A 17,427-nucleotide genomic window follows, 5' to 3' on the forward strand; every position below is an offset into this window, starting at 1 on the left:
ATAATACAGAATTCAATTCTGATCTGTAAATCAGGGCTGTGCAAAATTCAGAATTTCAATTAAATGAATGAATTTGAATTGACTCCACCCTTCAGGATGTTGAATTGAATTGGAATTACAGGAAGTGGAATTGAATTCATTGCAATTCATATCAGTGAGAATGTGATACGTTTAACATACAATTTTCTTCCTAATGGTAGTACAGACACTAACATTAAGCATACATTCCCTTAATGTTGAATAATTAGCAATATCTTCATTTCAAAGTAACCAAATGAAACAATGTTTTGGTAAATGCAATTATCATTTATTAAAGTACTTTACAGGGTAACGTTGTTGCATCTAATGGTCAACAGTTCCTCAAATGTTTTGTCATTGAGGCGGCATCGTTCTGGTCTGAATGTCTTGCCTGCAACACTAAATATCCTCTCAACAGGTGCAGAGGAAGCAGGTATGGCCAGATGTTTACATGCAAGTACAGCTAGGTTTGGGAAACTGTTTTGGTTTTCTTTCCAGAACAATAAAGGATGGCATCTGGGAAATGAAGTGCTATCCTATCATTTTCCACAATTTGAAAGTTATTACAATTTTAATGATCTGTTTTATAGAGTATGTTTTTAATGGTCATTTGTGGTAAACAAAATAGGCCTATGTACAATAATAAAGTATTGTGTACATGAAGTCCATACAACAATATCTGTATGAAATTCATGTTGTAATCATATGTAATATATACTGTAAAGCTTCATTGTTAAATACACCTTAATTATGTGTCATTCTTTGAATTTTATGGAATTCCAATTCTACTTCCTGCTATTTGAATTGCAATTCAGCTTCCTGTTTGCAATCTCAATTCAAATTCAAGAATTGAATTGGAATTTAGTGGTCATTCTCAGTTCAATTCTGAATTTTGTACAACCCTGCTGTAAAACAACCAAAAATATCCAGTTTACTGTCTAATTAATAAAAACAGCATTCTTTGCAGCTTGTCTAACTGTCCTCCATCCTTCTGTTCTCTCCGTTCGCTCTCTTCTTTCTAGTTGAGTCAGCCGTCTCAGTGCCCAGAAATGCTGTTTTTTCTCTGTAGTTTGCTGAGCGTCCAGCTGAGAGCTTTGTGCTGGACTTTAGAAAGCCTTCATTACCTCCCCTTACCTACTACAGGTCAGTACACGACCTCACACACACATAAACTCTGACCTCTGTCCAAACAGTGCTGTTACCGTATGTGTCCACCGTGGTATGCGTGTTACTATTCACGCAGAGTTCATAAGGTGTTTATAATCTAAAAACTGTTTACCATAGAAACAGCTTGTGTGAGCCAACTACACATGCACTTGAAGAACAGAGCTCAGCTGGACAAAGTGCACTACGGTAAGAGGCACGCACACACCGATCTCCATTTCCACTCACCATCATCACCACCAACAGCTTTCCTGTGGCTCAGTGGTTAGAGCACGGCGCTAGCAATGCCAAGGTCATGGGTTCGATCCCAGGGGATTGCGCATACTCTGATACAAATGTATAATACAATGCAATGTAAGTCGCTTTGGATAAAAGCGTCTGCCAAATGCGTAAATGTAAATCACGAGGCTAAAGGATGTGCCATCGCCTCGGCAGCGAGTTCACTTCAATGTCGCCATATTTACAGACTTTATTCACTAACCTGCTCACATTATAGTTCAAAGGTGCCGAAATAGTGCTGTGCTGTATATCAGATGATTCATTTCCTTGCTATCGGCTTTTTCAGATTGTGTCTTATTCACAATATTCTGCATCTTTTGTCTGGCACAATTAATTTAGTGCTATTTCTGTCTGTGATTTAATAAGAAGTTATAGTAACACAATAAGTTTGTATGAGTTAATGCGTTAGCTAACATGAACTAACAATGAACAATACTTCGAAAGCATTTATTAATCTTAGTCCATGTTAATTTCATCATTTACGAATACATTTTCACAATCAAAAGTTGTAACGGTTAACTTAAGTTAATCTAACATGAATAATTGCATTGACATAAACTAAAAATGAACAAAGAGTAATACAAGCTGAAAACTATATTGCTCATTGTTAGTTCATGTTAGCTAATGCATTTACTAATGTTAACAAATACAACCTCACGGTAAAGTGTAACCAAAGTTGTTTTAGAGGTGGTTTTTTTTCTATTGACCATAGCAGCAGTAGTTCATAAAATGATAAAGGGTATTGATGTAATATCCAGACAAGCCCTGCAGTCGATCCAAGAGCCCTTTCAGGTGCCTGGATTGCAATGATGGTGTAATGCTGAACAGATGCCGCATGTCCAACCTTTAAAATATAGAAATCTGATTTGTATGTAGTAAATCAGGCACTTATTGGAGACAGCATGCAAAAATGTTGCTGTTAGCAAGCACAAGAGATTATTTTATGAAATTGGTTATATAACAACATTTAAGCCTCTTTAACAGTTATTTAACAGTGTAAATGAACTGGCTTCAGAGGAATCCCAGATGACCCTTTCCTCAGATAAACACAACAAGATGTTTTATATAAATAGCCTCCAACTTGTTAAAGCTCGAAGAAGAACAAACTGATTCTCAAACTGGGGGTCACAGATTTTGTTGCATTTTATGAAATATTGAAATTTATCATACATTTTGTGCAATCAAACATCAGAAAAATAAGACCACCAACCAAAAGAATTGGTGTTTCAGCATTGTATAACTTGAATATGTTTTTGGTTTAATTCAAATTCTAAGTTTAAGATTTTTTAAGTCATTATTTGGGGGAACGCACAGAGATGAACTTTATACAAAGGTGGCCTTGCAACAAAAAAAGTTTGAGAACCACTGGGTCAATAAATGTCTTCTGAAGCGAAACAAGAAAATCTACGAGAAAATGATAGGTATTTGGGTTTATTGGCTCAGTTAATTTAAATATGGCAACATGGCAATAGCTCAAAATCTCATTGGTTCTTGCATGTTTCGTGACTAGCTGATATTTTGAACCAATGAGATTGTAAGTTATTGACGTGTTGCCATATTTGAACTTTGGCTCTTATAGGTTTGTTTTGCTTTTAGTTTCGCTCAAAATATGAATAGTTTTCTCTCATACGTTTATTGCTGTGCTTCAGAAGACATTTATTAACCCTCTAGTTATTTGGATTACTTTAATGATGGATGTGTCTTGGGACCTAGATTAATATTTTTATTTTAAAAAACTTGGTAACACTTTACAATCAGTTTGTATTTATTAACCTTACCATTGACATTATTTGTGTTCAAGTTCACAGCATTAAAGGAACAGGTTACCCAAAAATGAAAGTTCTGTCATCATTTACTCTCTCAATCTGTATCTGTGTACATTTTTTTCCCATTGACTACAATAGTAGGAAAGTTTGCATTATACATTTCATTGTTCTGTTGAAGATATTTTGAAGAATGTAGGAAAGCAAATAGTTCTGGGGCACTTGTCATTTTTCCTACTGTGGTAGTCAATGGTTGCCAAGAACTTTTTGGTTAAATGTATTCGTCCAAATATCTTTCTCTGTGTTCATCAGAACAATGAAATTGATAGAGATTTGGAACAACTCGAGGGTGAGTAATGATGACAGAATTTTCATTATTGGGTGGAATATCCCTTCAATCTAGCAGTTGGTTTCAACAGGCTTTCAAATTATGTTACTTGTGATATAGCTTCATGTTTAATATTTAATAACCCGGAGATCAAACTGTTTTAGCATTATTAAATAACACTTCAAGACAAAAGTACTTGTGTCATGTGATCACTCCCGAGGTGTGTATTTAACATGTCTGTGTGAATGTTCTATAGAAAGCTCATCTATTGACTTGGTGAGAATGGCTCTTCGTACCTTTATTGATCTCGGGGTAAGTTGATTCTCTGCTGCATCTATACTTCCTGATTTACTGTATATATACTGTACACACACCTTCCTGCCAGTGCGTATCGCACCTCTACAGAAGCCATACATAACACTGCAACCCAGATAAATGGGCCAGAGTGAAGTGTAGCATGTAGCAGGTGTTGTAATAAAAGACGCTTAATTTGCCCTCTCGGTAATAAACAACGTCTTTTCTACAGGTGTTGATCGAAGACACACGAGAAGATGTGTATCTAGACATCGGTCCTCTGTTCGCTCAGCGTGAGAACAAAGAAAAGCTCTTGCAGTTTTTCTCACAGTTTCTGTATAAATAGAAGAGTAAAAGAGACGGCGGTCTCAACTGGGATACAACCAGAGGCTTTTCTGAGCATGCTCTTCTGTTTAAATTCCAAATCCCAGTTTAAACCTCTATGGTTTTAAGCAGTTTCTGCCTGTGATGTTGTTTTACGTTCATTGGACTTTAAGGCATAGCTTTGGTTAAGTAATGTTTAGAGAATGACTATTTGACTTTGAATAATAGATTGAAAATGTTCTGTTAATAAAGAGCCGGTCAAATGAAAGCAGTTGTGTTAGGCCAAAAGTATATTCTTGTTTATTGAAATTGTTTATTCTTTTGTTAAACTAAACTAAGTTTCTCATAATGACTCTGTTGTAGTGTCATGGCTTGATGTATGATGCACATTTCCCATAAACATACATTAGAATTATTCACTAGAAATGAATAATTCGGCTCTATGCCCATTTCTTGACACAATAATGCAAAAGTGTCCATTCATGCAACATGATCACAGTTCTAATGGACTCACACGCTGAAAGATCGTTTTGTAGTATCTTTATACAGGGTAACATATACTGTTAGCGAGGGCATGTTCATTTCGAACAGAAAGACTAACAGACGGCTGTAGCGCAGAAGTGCTGAACAAGCTCTCCGGAGACAGAATCGACCCATAGACCCGCCACACGCGGCTATCAATAACTCAGAGAACACAGAGGTGCCTTGAGATGAACGGGACGGAGGAATGGAAAAATAATGGGGTGATTAACAAGAGACAGGATGGGTGGGGAAATAACAGCGCTATCTACCGCAGTCAGGGATCTCACTTGATATTCAACACTTTTCCCCTTGAAAATAAGCGATGGGCATCGGTTGACTCCAGTGAGTAAGCGGTTTCATTGCTATGTTTGTGAACATGCTAAGACACATGGGAAATATGTGAAACGTAGTCTTTCATCACAAGAATTTTGAAAGACTTGAATTTCGATTCTGGGAAACGAGCTTATTTCAAGCTACACAGAAATGAGGATGGCTATCGTAAACAATTTAGGTAAATAATGCCATCTGCTGGAGAATAGGATTGCATTCTGTATACTGTTTTTAAAGGGATAGTTCACCCCAAAATGACAATTCTATCATGAATTACTCTCTGGTAAATCTGTAAAAATGTCTTTGTTTGGTTGAACACAAAGATATTTGGACAAATGCTTGTAACCAAACAGTTCTTGGACCCCATTGACTACCATAGTAGGAACAATGGCAATGGTAGTTAAAAGTGCGCCAGAACTCTTTCATTCTTCAAAATGTCTCATTTTGTGTTCAACAGAACAAAAAATAGTAATTTTTCTACTTTGGTAGTCAATAGGGTCCAAGAACGGTTTGGTTATAAGGATTGTAGGTAAATAATGCCATCTGCTGGAGAATAGGATTGAATTCTGTATACTGTTTTTAAAGGGATAGTTCACCCCAAAATGACAATTCTGTCATGAATTACTCTGTTTCAGATCTGTATGAATTTCTTTGTTTGGTTGAACACAAAGATATTTGGATGAATGCTTATAACCAAACAGTTCTTGGACCCCATTGACTACCATAGTAGGAAAAATGACAATGGTAGTCAAAAGTGCCCCAGAACTCTTACAAGCTTCAAAATGTCTCATTTTGTGTTCAATAGAACAAATTGTTTTTTTTGTTTTTTCTACTATGGTGGTCAATGGGGTCGAAGAACTGTTTGGTTATAAGCATTTTTCCAAATATCTTTCTCGGTGTCCATCAGAACAAAGACATTCATATAGATTTGGAATAACTTAGGGTTGAGTAAATGATGACAGAATTTTCATTTTTGGGTGAACTGTCCCTTTAAGGCCAATTGGTGAACACATTATATTCACAAATTCACAGATTAATCATAGATGTAAAAGAACACAGAAAAAAATATATTGCAGTAGTTGATAAAAGGGTGCAGTTTTGAATTAAAAGAGCTACTTTTTTTACAGATTGCTTATTAAAATGATTACAGATATTAAGGCACTTAGGTTGATGTTCATCAAGGAACTTTGAGATCTTCCAGTTATACCACATTGTTCTTTATAGAGCCGATCTCATCAATCTGACACTCCACAACATCTCCCTTCTGTAACAGATCATTAAAGAATATTTAGTACAGTACACTGACTTAAATACATTTAGATCATTTGGTTAAGAACATATAGCGCTGCTGTCCTTCTGAAACCTCGTATCTCCATATTTCGTGATATTTATTTTTTGCCATGAATCATTTTTATTAGTCACCCTTTATGTTCGTCTCTGGGTTTTGCAAATATAAAAGTTAAAAGTATTAAATAAGTGCTTGTCAACTTTGACAACACAACATTTAATCATTTAAAAACTACAGTGTTTTTCCATTTCCTAAAAAAAGCGGTTTTGGAAGGACAGTGACGATATTTTAGCTTCTCACACAATGAAAATGATAGCGAGTGACTATACCCGGTGGGACACGTTTGCTTGCAAACCTCAGTGGAACAAACACATTTAACTGTGTCTAAAAACACAACAGTTTTCATAAGGATCTAACACCTGCCTGTTGTGTAAATTGCATTTAAAATCACACAAGATTAATGTCAAAGTCAAGTTAACAAGCTAGTGTTCAGTGTACATGACGTGTGGTACCAGATGTTAATAAGAAAAAAACTTCATCGTTTGCTCAAAAGTTGTTCCAAAGCTGTATAAATGTCTTTGTTTGGATGAACACAGAGAAAGATATTTGGAAGAATGCTTGTAACCAAACAATCCTTGGTCACCATTGACTACCATTGTAGGAGAAATTACTTTGTAAATTTCTTTGTTCTGTTGAACACAAAAGAAGATATTTTGAATAATTTAGGAAAGCAAACAGTTCTGGGGCACCACTGACTACCATTGTAATTGTTCCTACTATGTAGTCAGTGATGGCCAAGAACTCGGTTCATCGGAAGAAATAAATTTACACAGATTTGGAACAACTCGAGGGTGAGTAAATGATGACAGAATTTTTATTTTGGGGTGAACTGTCCCTTTAATATGTCATAAACCATAGATCCCTCACTTGTACTTGAATTGTTAAGAAATGTCCTCTAAAAATACGCTTTTTAATATCTCTGGGTTTTATGTACAAAACCCTGGATCTAAATTCTCAAGGTGGGTTTTGAAAATGAGAGTTAGCTGCTGCAGAACCTGTAAGCCGTATAATATAAAATGACTACAGCAAAAATATGTGGTTAGATACTGTAGCACTACGAGGATTTTTTCACAAAGAATGATCAAATCTACAAAGCAGCTGGATTGAGCTCTGAGGCTAAAAATGGTAAGGTTGAAGTAGAGATGAAGAACAATAAAGGTTTGATTACATCTCTGTACTCTTCTGTTTGGTTTGCCACATGTCCCTGTGTTTGCACTCGTGTCAATTTGCTGACCATCAAAAACCTTCATTTCTGTATTTAGTGTAAATACCGAAATTATGACGACAACATCACCACAGCCATTACAGGTGGTCACATGTAACCTGTGGTTCTAGATTAGATCTACTCTCATTGTGTTTTCATCAATCTGGCCCGACTGTAAAAGGTGTCAACAGATTGCCAGGTGCAGTGATTGTACGGTATGACGTTAACCCAGCCGTGTTGAAATATACATCCCATTTTCCTATAGAAGAGCTCACCTTTAAAAAGACAGGTGGATTTCTAAAGACCCCCACACCTGGAGGTGTTCCGCTCAAAAACACATCACCTGGACAGAGAGTCACAAACCTGCCGGAAAGACAGCAGAAACGAAATGAAAGTAACCTTCAAGATTGGAGTATCGTAATGATGGTCTGAATGAATTCATTACAAATTATTTATAATACATTTATGATTAAACAGCTAAAAAAAAACATGTTGCAAACAAAATATTATACTTAACAATATAGAGTTAATATATGGCTGTCAAACGAATAATCACAATTAATGGCATCCAGAATAAAAGAAATGTGTACTGTGCATATTTTAATTTTGTATTATAAACACATACATGTATATTTAGGAAATATTTACCAATTATTTAAATTATATATAAATGTTTATTAATTTTTATATTTTTCTTAAATATATGCATGTGTGTGTTTATAAATATAAAATAATATGCACAGTACACAGACATATATTATGTAAACACAACGTTTATTCTGGATGCGATTAAGCGTTTGACAACCCTAATTTAATAAAACTTTTGTTTACCTGTAATAAGCACAAACCAACAAAACTAAAACTTTTTTTTTACCTCCTGTCTCTGAGAAATTTCAACCAGACATTCTGCTTACTCTGACCCCAAAAGATTAAAACCACAGTGGGTTTGCTTACCGTGAGACCCACGCCACCAGCTTCTGTGTCTGAAAGATCAATTGACTGGTGTTACTGTCCTGAACTACAGCTCCATTCACCAGACAGCGGATACCCAGATGATGAACATCTGTATGAACAAGTGCCACATTAATCACTATTTTCCAAACACCACTTGTTTCTTGAGTGTGATCCACTCTTAAAATACCTTTCAGTGCTGAAGTGGTGACGATCGCTGGCCCGAGGGGACAAAATGTGTCGAATGTTTTACCCAGCAGCCACTGCTTCCCGTTCCGTTTCATCTGCCAATCCCGAGCGCTGACATCATTAGCTACTGTAAAACCTGCAACATAGGACAGGGCGTCTTCCTCCTGAGAGAAAAGACATTAGTTGCTAATGGAGTTATCAAATATTATTATCAAACTTTCAAAGTGACTGAATAGTAACATTTCATTGTTGTTTTATTATGCTCATTAGCTTTTGAGCTGTTATATTGCTTATTGATATATTGACTTATTATTAAATATTTCTTAATGCATAACAAAGCTTATATTAATATATTCACAATACAAAAGTTTTAAAACACTTGACTGCAATGTTTCTCATCAACTGAATGTGTAAAATCTTTTAATCTGAAGTTGCATGTTTAAATGTTTCAAATTACTTTTGCAGACAAAAATATAATTGTGACAACATAGTAATTTCTTCTTGGAAAACAAAAATGTTGTCTAATTTACAAAATAAAAAATATTTTGATTGATTATTTCATGCACTTTGATTAGAAATGCATGGTCAATAATATACAACATAATGAGAGACATACAATAAAGATAATAGTAGATAAATAAATAAGTTAAAATAAAAAAGCTTTCCGGGGTGAGTTAATGGCAAAAGTACGATTTTACACATTCTTTTTTTAATTGTTAAAATTGTCTAGGAAAAAAGTAATTTATTTTGGATGCTTTCAGTCACACCATAATTCCCATAGTTACAATTGTGTTATTCCATATTTTCCCCACAATTCAAAAAAATAGAGAACTCATCAAAACTACCAATACAAATTTTGGTCACACTTTATTTTAAGGTCCAATTCTCGGTATTAATAAACCATTAACTATGATATTTGCCTCAGTAAACTACTAATTTGTTGCTTATTGATAGTTAGTAAGGTAGTTGTTAGGTTTAGGTATTGGGTAGGATTAGGGAAGTAGAATATGGTCATGTTGAATATGTGCTTTATAAGTACTAATAAACAGCCAATATGCTAAAAATAGGCATCTAATAAGCAACTAGTTAATAGTGAGAATTGGTCCCTATACTAAAATGTTACCCAAATTTTTAATGGTAGTATAGTGTGTATTTATTCATGTACCTTAATATGCTTTCCTTTTCGTCCAATCACAAAGGCCAACTCCACCTCCCAGTCCACTTCCTGTGAATGTAGTCATTTTGAGCAACTTGTATTAAATTCAAGGTAAACACAATATCAATTCATGCATTCCCAAGGAATCCAACCCATCATATTGCTGTCGCTAGAGTTTACATGTTTTACACTTAAGTGAAATCACTTATTTTTAAGTCATATAAATGTGCAAAAATTGTGAATCATTTAAGTGCAAGAAATCTCTCAGCTGAGTAAATAAATGTTATTCTATAGTACCTGGTGTCAGTTATTGGTTAATGCGAGTCCATCAATCTGTATGAAACTGTATTAAGTTTCAGTGCTCACCGTACTCTCCTCTGGTAGTATTATGTCATCATAAGGACCAGTGATGGTGGAGGGGAACTTGCTGAAAATAATGGGCTCTTTAGGAATCGGGGCGTTCTGCTCCAGACAGTGGTCTCTGTAGTTCATACCCACACACACCACCTTCTCTGGGCCAGTGACTGGCGAGAGCAACCTGACATCTGACCGTGGCACGACACACTGACCGCTGGACAAAGCCCTAAGAGAAATACAAAGATGAATTAGAGATGTGTCTTTTACAATAATGAGTTATTCTCAGATGTTTGCAATTTACAGCAGGCATTGACGCACATGCATTCTCAAAAATCATTCCTATTATTCAGGGTCAGATCAATTTTCCCCAGTCGTGCTTAGGCCGTCACAGATAGTGTATGGGGTCTCATTGCTATTTAGGTGAATTATGTAGTACATGAATGGGATCGTTCTGAATAATTCAATGCTGATAAGGCGGATAAATATCAATGTAATTTGGAGTAACACTGTCCAGTGTTCATTTTGAGAACCTTAAGTAGACCAGAAGTAGTGGCAATTTTTTATATGTATTTCCCCATAATGTGTTTTTCTTTCATGTGACTGTAGTGTTCGTGACTGTTTGAGGTTTCGTGGTTTGTGTCACAATTCATTCTCATACCTCTCAGCGCAGTCCATTCCACTTTTCCCCATCTCTAGAAACTCTCTCATTGTGGAAGGCATGGAGGGGTCAAAAGCTTTCAGATCAATGACCCCCTGACCTTCTGCTTGCTCCACCCCGACCCTGACACGCCCCTCGTCTCCTACATGGCAGAACTGGACTAGTCGCATGGTGGCTGAGCTTGTGGCTCTTCTTATCGTCCCTGTAGAGAACACAGCATTGAATCTCCTCAAACTGAGCAGTGAGCCACACAGCAATCTCATCTATTAAGAGACAAGGAGAAAAGGAAAAAGAGGCGGACGGACATAAGCAGTGAAAGAGTTCAGAAGTCAAGCATGGTAACAGGTGCAGCAGTTAAACAGAAAAGAAGATTGGACGAGAATGAACACATCAAAGAGCATCAGCAGTTTTTATCTTCTTTTTCAATGGGTCAGCAGTAAATCGCCGATTGCTTAAGAAAACCTTATCGGTTGAAACTACGATATCACGCTTGCAAGGCAATGTAGATAAGAAATCACGTATGGAGTCTCCGCACAAACTCAACCCTACATGTTATCGGTGCAAAAACACGATTTCGATCAACAACAAAAAAACTCGCATACACAAACAGTATATGTCTGAAATAGAAACTGCCACTCACTGCAACGATGCCAATATAATCCAACTAAAATGACACAATCTTTGGACTTTGATCCGTTCACGCGCTCTCGTCACCACTCACTATCACTTCACTTCCTGTTTTGCTTGCGTAACGTTAGTTGAAGAAAGTGCTCGTGCGCCTCATTTTACGGATTTATCTTTTAAAAAGGCAATTCTCAGATGTAGCGATTACGTTGTTCGCAAAAAGAGTGAACTCATCTGATTGTTGCGCAGTTTGTACACGTTTAATTGCATGACTATGTTTAAAAAAAACTACAACTGCAGAGAGCACGTGATAAAAAAGGTCATATGACTTGTAGTCTTTTGAAATCTGTCAGCTGACAGTGGGATTTCTTTTCACGGGGAAGCGCAAGTGAGGATGTCTGTAAGGTAACGTTAAGTGGGTTACTTGTTATATTATATTTGTCATATCGTTATTGTTAAACAAGCGTATGATCGCTGCGCCTTTTGATGGTTGTATTGTTACCAACAGCGCGATATGTGGTTTATTTGGTGCAAATGCATTGCTTTTAAATAAAAAATGCCTTGTCCATTGCTAATCGAATCAAGTCTGGAAGGCTATATATAATATAGACATGATTTAAGGTTGTGCTCTATTTCTAGATCGCTTATAAAAACAAGCACAATATGTACTGTAAGTTATATGATTCTGTATGAAACATTCACATCATGCTGAGAAGAATCAGCAGGTTCATATCAGCTCGAGTACATTATTAAAGCGAAATAGATATACCAGATCATTTACATTTTTGTATAACTTTTCATTCAATGTTATGTTCATAGTGTAATTTGTCATCATTTTTTTCTTTTGCGTTCTCATTTTTTTGCAAAAGCGAAAAATGCAAAACCGACGCGTTTTCAGATGCAGATTGCATACAGGCAAATTTTGTCAGAATATTTACAAAAATGCAACATTTCTCTCTTGCTCTCTCCCATTGTTTCTTTTATCTAGTATCCAGCCCATCGAGTCCACGACTGACTGCAAGGATCAGAAGTGAGTAAATCTAAGACCCTGTCCCAAAAGAACTTCACCCTCTCTCTCTCTCTCTCTCTCTCTCTCTCTCTCTCAAATTTGGACTTTACACCGTGTTATCTGTTATACTGATGTGTACAGTTTATTGTCTTAAGAGCATGACCTTTTTGCCACATTTGCTTTGGTTGTTGTTTTTATTATGTACTGTACTTGTAGGCATGCTTATGAAAGCAACTTAAATAGAGTAATTTAACTAAGGCTGTCTGTGAAACCAGGCCTTTTTATGTGTCTATACATTGGTGATGACACATGATCACGGCACTGTTTGAATAGGATTAGTCCAGCTATACTTTGTGTATACGTGTAAAAAAGATTGCTGACTGATTTTAATGCTTCCTTTTTTTCTCAGTTTTGATGGCATTATCGTGATAGGCCATACTTTTGACCAGCTCCCTAATGAACTCGAGTGTTTAAAAGCGCCCTTGCAGGACTACAGTGCAGTGAGTTCACATCCACAAACACACTTAAACAACCTTGGTTCCTATGTGTATTGATTTATTGCATACTATTATCACTTTTTAACATTCAGGTGGACGGCGGTTTGGGGGAAGAAGTCGTGGTCGTCAAGGTTCCTGGTCTCCCTGGAAACAGATTGGTATTTGCCTCCACTGGTCCAGTGAACCGGGATTACGATGACGTCAGGCGGTTCAGCGATGCTGCCAGTAATGGCATTAAAAGGTGTCTATGCAAACATAATGCATATGGTGGGACGCTGTCATTTGTAATGATCAATTTTACACCCTGCGAAAAGAACATGGTGTTCCTTTTTCTCCTTGGTGTGCTGTGCTTTTAAAACCCATTTCCCCTCTTTGAAGAAGAGCAGCTCGGTTTCACTTCTTTAATCTATGTTGTTTTTTGCCATAGGGCTATGAAAGCTGGCGTTCAGCGCCCTCTGCTGGTGTGTCCTCCACATAACAGCTATGCAAGAAACACCCTGGCGGCTGTGCTGGGAGCCCTGCAAGCTCTCTATGTGGTGAGCAGCATTTCATTTTAGTTTGTTACACCCAGAGTCAACATCAAATTGACTGGTCTCATCGTGCGCTTTTATTTATGTTTCATTTGTGTAAAGTTATATTTTGTCTCCTCAGCCACTGGAGGTAAGAGAACTGAAGTCGACCCTTCACAAAGTCTCTACGCTGGGCATCTGGGTGAAGAATCAGCCGCAGGGAAAAGAAATGGTGGAGCTGGCCACTGCCCTGGAGAGCGGAAGGTACTGGAGGAGTTTGTTGAGCATTTAAATGAAAATTGACCTCAGAATTCATCTGTCTTTGTTAGGGATGTAACGATTCACTCAGCTCACGATGCGATGCGATTCACGATTCTGATCTCACGATGCGATTTATTCACGATTTATTTTGAAAAAATGAGTTGAAACAAATTAGAAATGAACAACGTCCCTTGCATTATTTCTTAAATGCTTCACGTTTCTTTGTATGATAAAATAATGTTTTATTTCAAATAACAAAACTAAACTGCAATTTTATAACAAATTAATAATAGAAAAAGTCTCTTTAATATAAACAAACTAATACTGTCTGTGCTTTTCTTGGATTTTTTTGCATTTAAGAAATATCAGCATCCACGTTTAGGTTTGCAGTGAAAATAGCGGCCCCTGCTGTTCAAAAAATGTATTGCGATTCAGTTCACACCTCAACCGATTTGAATCGTCACACATTATAACCGATTTTCAACCGGCTCGCGGTGAATCGTTACATCCCTAGTCTTTGTTTATTGTGTAGATACGTTTATCGGGATATTGGCGGCTCTGACCCTGAGCGTATGGCAGCTCCTCGTGTAGCTGAGTATGTTCAAGCCGTCTTTAAGGACAGTCCTGTAAAGGTGAGTCTCTGAAGCTACATGCCACCGTATCTCACCTCAGTAAGAATTTAAAGGCTGTATTTCGTCTTGATCTCTTTCTCAGGTGACAGTCTTAAGTGATTTGAACACTCTGGAGAAAGAATATCCCTGTTTGGCAGCGGTCAACCGATGTGCTAACAGTAAGAGAATGTTAATCACAGAGAATTTTTAGGCTGATATTACAAAAGATTAGAATCAAGAGCAGACCCCGCAAGACTAAGCCCCTTGATCAGTGCCAAGAACCAGAATGTCCCTTTTAACTCCTTCCCTGCCAGTGTTTTTTAATCAAATTGCCATCTACTGCAAGCAATTTTCACAAAACTTTCATTTACCCCCAAATATTGTCTTCTATGAATATATGAACATACAATATATTAAGGGCCAGATTTAAGACATGCAATGACAAGCACAAATCGCGTTGCGTAATTCATTTAAATATTCTCCTCCCATAAAGTTTGCGTCCGAAGAGAAAATGCATATGCAATAAGGTCAGTCACAAAAATGGCTTTTCAGCATGTCTTTAGTAAATGCCGACATTAATTTTTTACGCAAAAGTGGCGTTTGCGCTGCTGCAAGCTGTGGCCTTAATGACAGAACATCGCTTCAGTTTTTAAACACACCCAAAACATTACTCTACATTTGTTTTTTTGTTTTTTATCTTTTCCCGAATCTGGGTAGGTTTCTTAAAAAATACAAAATTCTGAACAAAAAATGTGTTTTGTGAAAAGATCCGATTTAGAACGATTATCAAAACATAGAGCATTGGCTTGTGTTTGGATCTGTAAATGCTGTACTCTTTTAGAAGATGTATAACAGCACCCCCTACTGTGTAACTGTGAAATCACGGGCTGCTGGAAGAACTCATGAAGTCTTGTCATAAATGATGGGGAAAACTTGTAAACGGCGGGGAAAGAGTTGATAACCTGTATTTGTAAAGCGGCATGTACAATTTTAAGCATAAAAAATCCAAATTGTTCAGATTACTACTATGTCGTACATCAACGTTCAATCTCTCTGCCTCAGCTGTGCCACGTCATCAGGCCAGAGTCATCAAACTGCTGTACTCTGGCGAAGGACCCATTCAACAGACTCTTATGGTGGTTGGCAAGGTGAGTTCAAGATTAACTCTATCTATACGCATGGCATAGAGCGAAAAGCTGGATTTGCAAGTGAGACCCATGGTGTGTTGTTACATGTTGCAGGGCATTACGTATGACACTGGTGGAGCTGACATCAAAGCCGGTGGCATCATGGCTGGGATGCACAGAGATAAATGTGGCTCTGCTGCTGTTGCTGGATTCTTTCAGGTACTGCTCTATACTCTTATCAGGTGCCTGCTCACATTGCTGATGAATCATGGGTTTTGTTTTATGCACGTTTTGCAGATCTTAGCCAAACTGAAGCCAAAACACCTGAAGGTTGTGGGTGCGATGGCCATGGTGCGGAACAGTGTCGGGTCTGGTAAGCAACTTGTGCTTTTGTGTGTAGCATTGCTTTGGATTAAAGCATTCACTCTGGCTAACTTTTTTATGACTTTTGGCAGATTGTTATGTAGCGGATGAGTTGGTAGTGTCTCGTGCCGGTCGTAGAATCCGTGTTGGAAACACGGATGCTGAAGGAAGGATGGTCATGGTGGACCTGCTTTGTGAGATGAAAGAGCAGGTACACAAATACATTTACACCAGTAAATTAACTCTTATTACTATAGTAAATTATGCATCAATGTTTCAAGAATGAAAAGGTTTCTGTTATAAGAAATCGAATTTCTCTTTGAAATGCATCTAGGCTGTGCGGGAAGTGTCTCCTCATCTCTTCACCATTGCCACTCTGACAGGACACGCTATCAGAGCCATGGGCCCTAACTACTCGGTGAGTACATAAACACACTTCAGGATATCTACTTGGGGTAGCACATAAAAAAAAGAGATTTTCAATAAAAATCTGTTCAATTGATGAAATGGATAAATGAAAGATCCGTGTAAAGATCGCTTAAATCCATGTTGTCGTTTTTGTTTTTCAACACAGCACATAAAGGTTAAAGGATAAGGTGTATGTGCTGTATCTTCTTAAAGTAGAAAACAGACATGATCTCACATCTGTTCTACTTTCTCTGTGTAGATTATTATGGATAATGGTGCTGCTCACCGGTCTGAAAATGCTCGGGAGTGGCAGAAAGGTATGTTTTTTTTTTTTTTCCTTGCTTCCAAAAACGCACCTTCAGTTTTAGTCATCTCTGTGTGTGTGACAGCGGGAGAGGTTCTTGGAGACTTGTTTGAGGTGTCCACAATTCGCCGGGAGGACTACGAGTTTCACAAAGGGAAGTCTGAGTATGAAGAAATCCTGCAGGCAAACAATCTGCCCTCTTCTGCAACACCACGTGGACATCAGACACCTGCTGCCTTCCTCATCATGGCCTCTGGACTGGATAAGGTAGACAAATACAAACTCATGTATTGAGTTTTTTATTGAGTATTGAGTATTGAGCTCCTCCCTACAAAAAATATATATTTTTAAGGTTTTGTGCAAGCTGTCTGCTGTGCTTTACGCTTGCCTTTAAATGAAAAATTAAACGGGCAATACGCACACCACCGTACACATAGTAACGAATAAAAAATGCATTCAGGATGCTTTGTTGATGTTCATTCTATTGAGGTGTTGAGGTACATGTTATGTTATTTAAAATTGTTTTATTATCTCTTATCTTTGTCTTACAGCATGGAGTGGACTCAGATAAACCTCTGCCATATTCCCATATTGACATTGCTGGATCCAGCGGCCCATTCCCTGGCGTGCCAACAGGTGCGCCTATCCTGGCCATGGCGACAAAGTACCTACAGCTTTAAAAACAGTATCTGTCCAATGATTTTTCTAGATCAACGTCATCATTTCAGTTATTTAGTCCATTTCTTGTCATTTTTCTAGTCTTGCCTACTACATTTGACACAGTGTATTGATGTAAGGTAAATAAAGACATTTGTGTCTTCCCTGTGAA

General features: G+C 37.3%; 3 protein-coding genes across 8 annotated transcripts in view; 2 read left to right on the forward strand and 1 right to left on the reverse strand.

The window, feature by feature from the left end:
• Window positions 1-4,354, forward strand: part of gpat2 (glycerol-3-phosphate acyltransferase 2, mitochondrial) — a 50,303-nt gene extending 45,949 nt beyond the window's left edge. For all 3 annotated transcript variants that reach the window (XM_057355876.1, XM_057355877.1, XM_057355878.1), the window contains 4 exons: window positions 1,041-1,161; window positions 1,303-1,371; window positions 3,809-3,864; window positions 4,079-4,354. In XM_057355876.1, the coding sequence (XP_057211859.1) occupies window positions 1,041-1,161; window positions 1,303-1,371; window positions 3,809-3,864; window positions 4,079-4,192 (360 nt within the window). In that variant the 3' untranslated portion in view covers window positions 4,193-4,354. The remainder of the gene's footprint in view (window positions 1-1,040; window positions 1,162-1,302; window positions 1,372-3,808; window positions 3,865-4,078) is intronic.
• fahd2a (fumarylacetoacetate hydrolase domain containing 2A) overlaps window positions 1-11,652 on the reverse strand; it is a 37,842-nt gene extending 26,190 nt beyond the window's left edge. Inside the window, exons 1-8 of one of the 4 annotated variants that reach the window (XM_057355881.1) lie at window positions 11,526-11,652; window positions 10,886-11,087; window positions 10,237-10,453; window positions 9,880-9,939; window positions 8,716-8,878; window positions 8,529-8,637; window positions 7,850-7,937; window positions 1,452-2,305 (exon numbers count right to left, since the gene is read on the reverse strand). In XM_057355881.1, the coding sequence (XP_057211864.1) occupies window positions 2,069-2,305; window positions 7,850-7,937; window positions 8,529-8,637; window positions 8,716-8,878; window positions 9,880-9,939; window positions 10,237-10,453; window positions 10,886-11,055 (1,044 nt within the window). In that variant the 5' untranslated portion in view covers window positions 11,056-11,087; window positions 11,526-11,652 and the 3' untranslated portion in view covers window positions 1,452-2,068. Of the gene's footprint in view, window positions 1-1,451; window positions 2,306-5,949; window positions 6,287-7,849; window positions 7,938-8,528; window positions 8,638-8,715; window positions 8,879-9,879; window positions 9,940-10,236; window positions 10,454-10,885; window positions 11,149-11,525 lie in introns of those variants that run through there. The other 3 variants (XM_057355880.1, XM_057355882.1, XM_057355883.1) reach the window with 3 other exon arrangements.
• A 136-nt stretch (window positions 11,653-11,788) lies between these two features.
• Window positions 11,789-17,427, forward strand: zgc:152830 (uncharacterized protein LOC767682 homolog). The gene is made up of 16 exons (XM_057355879.1): window positions 11,789-11,914; window positions 12,498-12,539; window positions 12,928-13,018; window positions 13,108-13,256; window positions 13,443-13,551; window positions 13,667-13,788; window positions 14,318-14,417; window positions 14,500-14,575; window positions 15,459-15,544; window positions 15,638-15,742; window positions 15,821-15,896; window positions 15,979-16,097; window positions 16,221-16,304; window positions 16,554-16,611; window positions 16,684-16,865; window positions 17,150-17,427. The coding sequence occupies exons 1-16, from the start codon at window positions 11,904-11,906 to the stop codon at window positions 17,276-17,278; spliced, it is 1,539 nt and encodes a 512-aa protein (XP_057211862.1). The 5' UTR covers window positions 11,789-11,903; the 3' UTR covers window positions 17,279-17,427.

The sequence above is a fragment of the Triplophysa rosa genome, linkage group LG17 (assembly GCF_024868665.1).
Source record: "Triplophysa rosa linkage group LG17, Trosa_1v2, whole genome shotgun sequence".
NCBI classification, from domain to species: domain Eukaryota; kingdom Metazoa; phylum Chordata; class Actinopteri; order Cypriniformes; family Nemacheilidae; genus Triplophysa; species Triplophysa rosa.

Coding starts and splice junctions, on each gene's coding strand:
- zgc:152830 (XM_057355879.1), top strand. Junction 13,019..13,107: donor CCTTGCAGGACTACAGTGCA/GTGAGTTCACAT, acceptor TTTAACATTCAG/GTGGACGGCGGTTTGGGGGA. Junction 13,257..13,442: donor GCCAGTAATGGCATTAAAAG/GTGTCTATGCAA, acceptor TTTTTGCCATAG/GGCTATGAAAGCTGGCGTTC.